General features: G+C 41.8%; 1 protein-coding gene across 1 annotated transcript; it reads left to right on the top strand.

Moving 5' to 3' along the window:
• Nucleotides 1–6,097: 6,097 nt before the first annotated feature.
• On the top strand, nucleotides 6,098–6,728 carry LOC103708433 (uncharacterized). The gene has a single exon (XM_008793355.5). The coding sequence runs from the start codon at nucleotides 6,098–6,100 to the stop codon at nucleotides 6,455–6,457; it is 360 nt and encodes a 119-aa protein (XP_008791577.1). The 3' UTR covers nucleotides 6,458–6,728.
• Nucleotides 6,729–11,401: the final 4,673 nt, after the last annotated feature.

Raw genomic sequence — 11,401 nt, 5'->3', positions numbered from 1 at the left:
ATGAACGTGGCCCACACGGCTTTGTTTTTTCATTCATTCTTTTTTCAAGGAGAAAACCACCACGTATACAAAATTAAAAGCAAAAAGTCACAATATGGCTTTCATGTCATGCAAAAATCTGAGAGTCAGATGATGAAGAAATCTATTAAATATTCACAATTTTCTCTTATATTTCCCTCCCACCTGAAATCTAGGCCTCATAACAAGAACAGATCTTCCATATTTGTCAAAGTAATCAGCCCGGTAAATCTTTCCAGTAGCAGCTTCATGGGCAACATCTTCCTAGTAGTCAACAAGAAATTACATCAGGAAACAGAAAGCTACAAACAAACTTGTAATCATGTAGGCTTTACCAAAATATCAAGAATGAGTGGACTCTAAAAATTCTATGCAGTTGATAAATAGCAACTTATCTGCACTTTCTTTCAAAATAAGGGCTTTGGAGATATAAAAATTTGATGCAGATTCTTCCTTCTTACAGTTGAATGATGGCACACTAATAAACTAAATGAAGGAGGTAGATCACTTAATCTTTGCGTTCTGTCAATTTTTGTTTCGCTCTTGCCAAATGTGGGCAAATGGTCATTGTGTCTTTTTGATTTAATGTTTTAATAAATCTAGCCTCTTCTTAGATTTGCGAGGAGTTAAAATTCAGAAATAATTTGATTGGTCAGTAACCAACTTGTGTTAAACTACATTTCTTCAAGAACATAAAGAACTCTACCCATACCCAGCGAATGGCTTCTGGCTTGTATTTCAATCTCCATTTCACAGTCTCTTTCAGCCTTTTACTTGCCTTTTCTGCATTCCAGTTTCTTGACCGGAGGTACCTTGATATTGAAGCATCTGAACAGAAGTCTGGCAGTGCTTCCGACCATGGACCAATCATCCTTCGAACTTCATTTATCTGCTTGGAAAAGGCATCAACATTACCTATATATGATAAGCATGATACAACAGGAACCCCTTAACAATGTTGTGAGACATAATATTCCATAAAGATCTTAACATGCTTTCTCAGAAAAAGGAAGGAGCTTAAGATGCTCTTCAAGTGAAAATAATAAGATGCTTTTCAAGGGAACACTATAAGATGCTTCAAGTGATAACCAAAATTTGGAATGAAGATGTCATGCATAAAACTTAAGAGGCATAAATAGAAGCATTTAGTTGGTTAAAATGAGTATGTTTACCTTTGCTTGCTGTTCTTCAGGAGACAAGGCTTTCTCAACAGCACTCGATCATGATTTTCTCAAAGGCATTGTTATATAATTTAGCAAACTTCTAAAAGATCTAAAAATTAAATTGATAGTACTAGTACTAGTACCAACGCCTGTAGGTTGGCAAATAGATAGTGGTGAATCTATTGTATTAGAAGAACCTCCCTCAGCATCCATATCATCTCCCAAACTCATAGTATCACCTAAGGCTTCTTATTCTTCCTCAATTTATTCACAAGCATCACCTGGATCTTCTGCACCCTCCCCATTTGCTCTATTGTTACCAAACATAATTAACAAGTCTTCATAATAAGAAAAAGGCTTGTTTCTCAGGCCAGCTGCATGGGGATGACTCTGTCAACACAAAACAAAGATTATTAAACAATTTTAGAGATACAAACAAGTGAAGAATTATATTGAAAAGGCATAAATTGAAAGCAAACTTAGAAAGTAGATATTTATACAACACCTTCACCCATAGGTCATAAACATCTTTATCTGCCACCACATATTTCTCTCTATCATTCCACCCAAATTCCGAGCAGTTTGGTCCTAACATTTATGCAACTACATTGTACTGCTTTTTTAGTAACTTCACATGATTTTCAATATGTGGAGTTCCTCTTAGTCCACAACCAGAAAGCTTTTTCTCCATCATTTTCTCCAAATGCTGGTGAACTCCTGGCCTAAATGTGCCATTATCACCCTTCCAATCACCAGCATTCACTACCTCAATAAGGCACTCAACCAGCTTTGCATCTTCAGTCTTTGTCCAAATTTTTTTTCAAAGAAGTAGTTCTGTCTGCCCTTAAGTTTGCTTTTTTATTTTCTTGAAAAAGTTATTCTTCCATCCTAAAAATTAGACAGAAACAATAATATATTGCACACATTAGACACAAGTAATTGTACATATTTAATTGAATAAAAGAAGTGACAAATAAATTATTGAATATTATATAGCAAACATAATAGATAAAACAATAGCAAAATAGATGATGACATTACAAAAATAACAGAAAAAAATTGTTCAAGTACAAATAGAAATTTTATTAAACATATTAGCCTATGCATTTCGATTATTCATCCATTGTTCGAACATATCATTCGCCAAATTCTTCCTGAAAGCAGCCCAAGCATCACTTGTCTCTACATAGGTTATTCTATCACTAACTTCTTCCTCTTGTGAGCTAGTGACATCCCCAACAACCTCGATGTCCATTGGGTCAATAAGCATTTCTTCTCTGATAAAGTTGTGAAGAAGACAACAAGCACTTATGATTCTACATTGGGTTTTTACAGAGTAAAATGACTTAGACCTTAGAATTGCCCATCTTCCTTTTAGCAACCCAAAGCATCTCTCTATAACATTCCTAGCCCGAGAGTGCTTCATATTAAAGAACTCATGAGCATTTGTGGGTTGTTGACTCTGTCTCCACTCAGTCAAATGGTATCTTTGTCCTCTATAAGGAGCCAAAAAGCCTTCAGCATTTGCGTATCCAGCATCACATAGATAATAGTAACATGTATATTGTAAAATAGGATAATTAGTTTCAAAATAAGTAATACATCACTTGGTATGAGAATTTGGCTATTCTATTTATCATTTTTTTACTTACCTTGGGGCATCTTTATGCCATTTCTTCTCGAAATGGCATCTTGAAGCACTCGAGAATCAGTAGCTGATCACTCCCACCCAGGCAATACATAAATGAATTGCATGTCTCGAGTGTAAACAGCAAGGATATTAGTAGCAATCTCACCCTTGCGGCTTCGATACCTAGGCTTGTCGACCTCCTCTACATTGACCTTTATGTATATTCCATCAAGTGCTTCGAGGCAGTTCTATATTTATAAGATAGTTTATTTAGTTTAGTAGTATAATTTAATTGGTACAACTAAAAGTAGTGGTAAAGAGTACCTTGAACCACTTCCACTTCTCATATGTACATTTCTCCGTTACAGCTTTAGGTTTCCGTAACAATATGGAGACGTAGCACAGAGTTGAGAACATCATGGAATTGTCTACTTATTGTCTCGCTAGAATGGGCGACTTGTCTCTTAACTATAGAGTTGATCTTTTGAACCCGCTTCAAGACAGGATTACTCCGAGGGTCACTTTAGTTGTAGTTTATGTCTAGATCTGGATATTATCCCATTCTTCACATCATGTGAAATTATATATAAAAATATGGCAACCATTTCCTCTACATCTATGTTTTTAGAGGATTTGAGTCTCCTTTGTGTTTTTAGTAAATGACATAATTTGTGAATGGCTCTTCTATCCATCCGTATATTTTCAACAGAGGTTAAGTCACTATCAAATATAATTTTACCCAAATTCATTGACCTTATGTACTGCCTACTAACTAAATCCATTTTCCATCTTAGTCTCAAATTAGATTGATTTCTAAGTATAAGAGTAGTAAGCAATTGTATGCTGAAGTATATGTACTCCATCATTTTCATTTGAAAAAGTAAGACATCAAGTAACTGCAAATGCCTTGACCTTAGAAATCGAGCCATTACTGCAAACAATAATGCAAACAATTTCATTTTACATTGCAAGCTTTTTTTAATCTCAAAAGAAAAGTGCAAATCTTTACTAGTTTAGTTATAAAAAGAAAAATTTCATGTTAGCCAAGAGTGGAGAAGAGAACCAAATCCAATAAAATTTTACATCAAAACCACGTTCAATTCTCCTACCAAAACTATGGTGAATTGGATGTCAAAAGCCCAATCCAACATAGATCCCCAAAACAGAATAATCCTAACCAAACCAATAAGAAAAATTCTAACCAAAGCTTGACATATCATAACCTTTTTATAATAAAGAAATCACAAAAATGACTCATCCACCATGCTATAAAAAAATAAATCATAATAATACATTTTCATAATTATAATTAAACAGTGATTTGAAAACTTTAAGATCAGTGCCAGGGTTACTTACCTCGGTTCGCTCTTGGAACTCTAATCTCAGCCAACGAATGCTCAATACCTATTAAATGATTAACAATGAATTATCCACCGTTCTTTAATTAATTCTAACTTAAAACCCTGAGTTGGGCTTGAATGAATCTCAAGTCTGATCGATTAATTTGACTAGAAACTACTAATTTTGTAGAAAGAAAAGAGGTACACCCTCAAAGTGATTTCTCTCTCTCTTAGTTATTATATTCATCTATTTTAAAATTTATTTTTATCTTAATTCTCTATCACTTATTCACTATTTATTTATGCATTTTATTCTATTTTCCCTTTTTCTTTTCTTTTCTTTTCTTTTCTTTTTCTTTTCGTCTCTTTCCTTTTCTTTTCTTTTCCTTTTATTTTTCTTCTCTGTTTCTTCCCTGTTTCTTCTTTTCTTCTTTCTCCAAAACCTTCTCTTCCTCCCTTTCCCCACTTCTCCGGTTCCTTTCTTTCCCTCTTCATCTCCTTCACTCTCTAACGCCCTCTCTCACCCTCACACATTCTCTCTCGCTCCTCAAGCCCTCTCTCACCCTCACACATTCTCTCTCACTCCCCAAGCCCTCTCTTTATTCTCCCAACTTCTTCTCCTTCTCTTTTCTTCTTTTCTCCTCTCCTTTCCTCTCTTTCCCTTAATTCTCTTCGACTTCTTCTCTTCCCTTTCTTCTTCTCAACCCTCCTCCTTCCTCTTATCTCCTCACACGAAGCCAAGAAGAAGAGGTCTTCCGCATGAGAGGGGCCGGGCCACGGCCGGCGGCACCCTCAGCCGTGCTTGCGGCCGACGCCCAAACAACTCGCCGCGAAAAAAAAAGGATTGTTTTTTTTTTTCATGGAGTCTCCTACAGCTATGAAGAATAGTTTGGTTAACATATTTTAATCTAAGATCAACGCGCTCCGATGATATTGGATACCCGTCCTCAAGGACAAGTTTCTGATCACTGGACTGAACGGTGATTTGAAAAGTAGGGATGATCCGATATCACCGTCACGTGGGATTATTAGGATGTAACCAAACACGGTAATTTTATCACCTTCATTCGGATCACCCTCGATCCTGGGGTTATCACCCTATACCAAATGCCCCCTAGAGGAAAAATACTGCTCACCCAACTAAAGGCATGTTTGGATGATTTGCCTAAAATATTATAGGATTCATAGGTTGGGGCAGCCCACTCAGCCTATAATCCTACATTTTTGCTAATTGTACTGATCTAACCTATGAATTCTACAAATTTTGAGCCCAATCATCTAAATAAATCTTAAGTGCGTCAAGAAGCCTTTGTAGAAGCTAATTACAAGTAGTTTTTTTTGCATGACTATTCTTCTAAAAATTCAAATTTGTGTGAATATTCTTTTAAAATTTATATGTATTTTTCTACCCTCATAAAATACTATTTTTGCACAAATACCCCTAATATAAAAGTTTTCTAACACCATTAATATCTACTTATTAAGAATATTTTAGTTATTTTAATTTAAAACCGATAATTTTTTAACAGCATTAGATAGTGTGGATTCATATGTAAAAATAAGGATTAAAAAAAAGAATACAATAGCAAAACAATTTTTTTACAAGAGTATACATATAAATATTAATTTTTAAAAAATATTTATGTAAAATTCGAGAGGTATTCATGAAAAAAAAACACATAAAATAACGTCCTCGATGCGCTCCCGTAACTGCGGGAGAACTCGCGCGTACATTTTAAGAAGTCGTCAGCAGCTGCCGCATTTAGGTTTCTTTTAACTCACGTGCAGAACACGTGCCCCAGGCATTTCGAAGGGAGCCATCATGCGGTTACGCCACAGGCGGTGATCGGAACCTGAAGTTCATCCATCGCGGGGCCGAGAGGTATTGACAACTCCTTTCTCTCTCTTCCTCCGATCGCTTGATCAAACGAACCATCCGATCCGAGATGTCTCCTCCTCCGTCGAAGGCGATCGCGTCGGCGGCCGGCATGCTGCGGGGCCGGATAAGAGCGGCGTTGCGCACTAGGGGCGGCGACGGCGGCGAGGGGGCGGGGCGGTGGACCAGCCCGGGGACGCAGGAGCGGCCGAACGGGTACCTCTTCAACCGGACGCCGCCGCCGCCGGGGGAGTCGCGAAAGTGGGAGGACTGGGAGCTCCCCTGCTACATCACTTCCTTCCTCACCATCGTCATCCTCGGCGTCGGCCTCAACGCCAAGCCCGACCTCACCCTTGAGACCTGGGCCCACCAGAAGGCCCTCGAGCGCCTCCAGCAGCAGCAGCAGCAGCAGGTCGCCTCCGATGAGTGATCTCCGGCTCCGATCGCCTCCCTTGCTCGGTCCCTGGTAACGGTTTCTCCTTCGGTTCGCCTCTCTATCTTTTTCTTTTGTGACGATGGGAGCAATGGGAATTCAGAATTAATAAGGTCAAGGGTTGTGTAAGATGGTGGGATTTGGATGGAACCCTAAGCTATCTCTGACAAAATTGTGCTTTTACCTTTTTTTGGCATTTTAAGATCGTTATATCTATCTCTGATTTTAGGGTTTAAAAACGGATGAATTTTATGGTTGTTTTTTGATACCTGAGATGATGCTTTATACTGCGTAAGGTTTTGGTAACAATGTTGAAACTTTATCAAATTATATGAAATGATGATTTTGGCACTAATTTTATGCTGTTCTATTTTTCTGGGTGTATTTAGGATGAGTCTTGGTGCAGTGGTAAGGTTGCTCCATTGTGATTACAGCTCACAGGTTGGAAACACAGAAACAGCCCCTCCACACATTGGGTGAGGTTGTGTACATATGACCTTTCCCGGAACCCTATAATGGCGGGAACCTTGCACCTGACAGTCTTTTTTCTCTTTGTTTGGGTGTATTGCCTTAAAATTAGATAGGATAGAAGTGTTATTTTAGAACATGCCAAATGTATTTGTTCTTGGTGTCTCTGGTTATATTGAGAGGAAATGGGAGGACCATTTCTTTTTCTCCTTTTTTTTTTTTTTGCTAAAAATGATAGTATCATACATAACGTGTACGAATACAACCAAAAAAATTAAAAAACAACACATCACGAAGTGCACTAGGCAACTCCACCTTGCCCACCCATATATAGGCTCCTAAGTGGTTAATAACAAAAGAGGCCACCCAATCCGCAGCTCCATTTGCCTCACGAAATATATGCTTTGCCTGAATAACCATCCCATCACGAACTAATGCCCGGATGTCCCTCGACAGCGGGTGGTAGTCGTCGACCCCTCCTGACACCTGCAGAAGCCACCCAATGATCGTCGCGGAGTCACCCTCCAAAAGGACCCTCGTTGCCCGCATATCACGCCTAACATAACATAATCCGAACCCGGCCGCTCTCAACTCCGCCCCTGACACCGAGGTGTCAAACAACTGGCATCCCCCAACAGCAATCACCCTTGAGTCCGGGCCTTTCACAACAAAGCCTGCACCTTCCCTCACGCCGCCCTGCAGGACGCAACTATCGAAGTTGACCTAGAGAAAACTCGGAGATGGGGGCTCCCAGGTAAAAACACCATGTGAGGCGTTCTACGAGCAAAGGTAGAGCCCCAGATATCCCGAGCTGTCAAAGGTCTATCCGAGTAGACCGCCTAAGCGACCTCCACTGCGAGCAGCCTCGCCCTCTCCACCACCATCTCCGGATGGGGTTTATCTCTCCAAAGGTCCAAGCATTCTTCGCAAGCCAGATCTGGTAGGCAGTATAGGTCACCCGCACCGCCTCAGATCTCGACTGCGAGGGCCCAGCCAATCGCCTCAATACCTGCAGGAAGAACGTCGCATGACACCAGATCTCCACGGAGAAACCTGCTCACCTCCAGACTCTCCTAGCTCGGTGGCACTGGAAAATAGCATGGTTCGGCGACTCATCTAGCTGATACTCAAGGCACTAGGGATGGATACCCATGCCCCTCTCGACCAGTAGAAGTCTCGTTGGCAACCGACCTCAAACGATCTTTCAAAGGAACAAGACCACTCTAGGGTGCAGGCCAAAATGCCAGATCCAACCCAAATGCACTGCAGGCTGCTCACCACCCTGGACGACGCAGCTGACATCGGCCACCCTGACCGTAGATCTGCAGGACATACTCCAAATCCTAACTTCAAGGCACGGGTGTACTGGAACTGGGATCGATCTAATCCGCTCTGCAAGTGGCTCACCGAAGAGCTATCTGATCTGATCTGTGTCCCAACCCTCCCGGGACGAACAAGGTCACACACTCGAAGTCCCTCGCCTGCCTCAACGCTGACTAGGCTCGGCGCGCCTCAGCGAGAGCTCATCCACCCAGGCATCCTCCTGCCCATTATAAAAAAGTGAAGCTGCCCTCCAACCCTCCAGTCTTTGCTGCACCCTGTGCACTACGTCCTGACAGTTCGCAACCCGCAACCTCCTTCCAGTGATAGGGACTCCTAGATAGCTCCATGGCGCATCCTGCTCTCTCATACCCAGTAGCCTCCTGATCTCCTGTCGCACCCGTACCTTAGTCTTCGGGCTAAAAACAATGGTCGATTTCTGAAAGTTCACCCTCTGGCCCGATGCTAAGCAGTAATCCTCCAAGACGCTTCGAAGAAGTGCGGCATCCTTGGGCCTAGCCCTAGCCAGCAAAAGACAGTCATTTGCAAAAAGGAGGTGAGAGATCGGCTGGGCGCCCGAAGCTGGAACATAGGCGTCCAACGCCTGCACCCCACAAGCATGTCGCAATGCATGGGACAAAACATCAGCACAAATAACAAATAAATATGGGGAGAGGGGACAACCCTGACGCAGCCCGACGGACGACCGGAAGAAAGGTGATGGCGTACCGTTGACCAGGATGGAAAATAACGGACTTTGCACACCCCATGATCTAGGAGATCCAGGTCTCGTGGAAGCCAAGGCTCGCCAAAGCCCTACGTAAGAAGCACCAGCGGACTCTGTCGTAGGCCCTCTCTATATCGAGCTTTATTGCCATGTAACACTTTCGCCGTGGCGCTCGTTGTAGGTCCCACATCATCTTCTGGGCTATCAGTACGTTGTTGGTAATGCTCCGACCACTGACAAAGGCCCCCTGCTCCGAACAAATGAGACGGGGAAGGAGGGGTTGCATCCTACTCACCAATATCTTCGCTACCACCTTGTAAAGGGTGGTGCAAAAACTGATGGGTCTGTAATGACTGGGCTCCGCCGCATCGCTCCGCTTCAGAATCAGGATGACAAAGGTCGACTTCCAGTCATCTGACATAATCGCTGACCTGAAGAATAGCTGGACTGCCTCCACCACAGCTCTTCCAACAATGCCCCAATATCTCCTAAAGAAAAATGGGGGAAAGCCATCCAGCCCGAGGGCTTTGTCCTCCCCCAGAGCCCAGACCGCCCCTCTGATCTCCGCCTCCGTCACCTCCTCGATCAGGGCTGCATTTTCCGACGTCCCCACCACAGTGTCTGGACGAATGAAGACCTCCCCGCCATCCGAGCCCCCCCTCCTCAGTCCATCTCGATCGAAAAAAGTCAACCAGGAGATGCCTGATCGAGCTCTCCTCCTCCACTCGTGACCTAGCCCCATCCCACAAGGATCGGATCATGCTCCTCTGCCTCCTGATGATGGTGGACTTATGGAAAAAACGGGTGTTCCTGTCCCCCACCTGTAACTACTGGAACCGGAACTTCTGCCTCCAAAACATCTCCTGCTGTCTCAATAAGGAATGATGTTCAGCCAGCCTTTGCCGTAGAAAGCACATATCATCCTAGGGTAGGTCGCTCAAATTGTCCTCCCTCCCCTGTAACTCCAAAATCGAGGCCTCTACCTCCTCCAATCTCGTAAAAATGTTCTCCACTGCCTCACGATTCCATCGTCGTGGTTTACGCCTGGTAAGCTCCAGCCTGCGGGAGACCCGCTGCATGGCGTCACCCCGCACCGGTAGTGCCCAAGTCAGCCTCACAATCTCCCAGGATCGGGGATACACCAGCCACATACACTCGAATCGGAATGGTGGGTGGTAGTGGGAGGACCATTTCTTCACAGTTCCTTTACAACTCTTTAAGGGTCATTTGCTTAAAGAAGGTTTATTCAAATGTTTTGTGTTCCTGGTTTACACATTTTCTGTCTATTTGTTTGGATTCTTGAGGCTTTTAATTGTTCCTTGCATGCTCTGAATCCTCTTGGTAGCTATCCGAACAACAATCTTTATCCTTTTTATTTTTGGATATTTGAAGTGTCCAAGATCTTATTTCTCATTTTTGGCATCCTGGTGCATTGTTTAATTTTAGAGAGATGAATATGGAGTCTGCACACCTCATTCCCTTAAAAAAACCTTGATACTCATGGGTGAGGCTATATAAATGAGGCAAATGCATTTTGTAGAGATGCCTATGCAAGATGCATGCCTTGATCTTGTTTTAAGCCGATATTCTAGGAGCATGCACATTAGCTGCGATTATATCCAATACCTATATAACAAGAGGGATGATTATGGATGTATTGTTACATGATGTTGTATGTGGATTCAAATGCCAAACTTAGGGATGATAAAGTATTTCACCCAAATGCATTAAACTTTCTTTGAACATTGTGGTAGTATTGAACTACAGTGGGTTGCCTTTGGTGATCTCTCTCTCTCTCTCTGCTCGTTTGGAGCATTCAGTTTAGATCCTTACCAATATCTTATAAGTTTTCAAGTCCGATAAAGACACATATCAATGCTTTGTTCTTGTTTTTGGTTGGGACTTGGGAGATCTCTTTTCGTCGTTTCTTTTACTTTGATATATTGTTAGAGTACTTCAGATCTTTGATTTATCATATAATTAATCCATTAATCCTTATACAAGTTGAGTTACTTGTCAAGAGGTTCAACTACCTTCCTTCCAGTACTTGGCATTTTCAATGGTCCATTGCTATTCCTACAAATTCCTAGCATCATTTGCATGTAATGTTTCATCTTTTTTCCAATATTTTAATGGTAATACAACCAGATGGTCTCAACTACTAGCCAGTTCCTTAGTTCACTTTGGTTAATTTTTCCAATTCACCTTAGCAACAGCTTGTGTGGCCAACATTGATTGACCTTAATCATATTTTTCCAATTCAGCATTTCCAGATGTTGATTCAGTCATCTATGCTGCTAGGGTTGAAAACAAGCCAAATAAAATTGGACTGCATCTATTTCCATATTTGATGTGGATCAGATTCAGATAGAAATTCTGGTATCTAATTGGATTTGGATCCGAATTTGAATATCTAGATGGATCCT

Source organism: Phoenix dactylifera, chromosome 2, assembly GCF_051530095.1.
Source record: "Phoenix dactylifera cultivar Ajwa chromosome 2, Ajwa_hap1_PhDact_Kaust_v1.1, whole genome shotgun sequence".
Taxonomy (NCBI): domain Eukaryota; kingdom Viridiplantae; phylum Streptophyta; class Magnoliopsida; order Arecales; family Arecaceae; genus Phoenix; species Phoenix dactylifera.
This window is presented reverse-complemented; position numbering and strand designations above follow the sequence as displayed.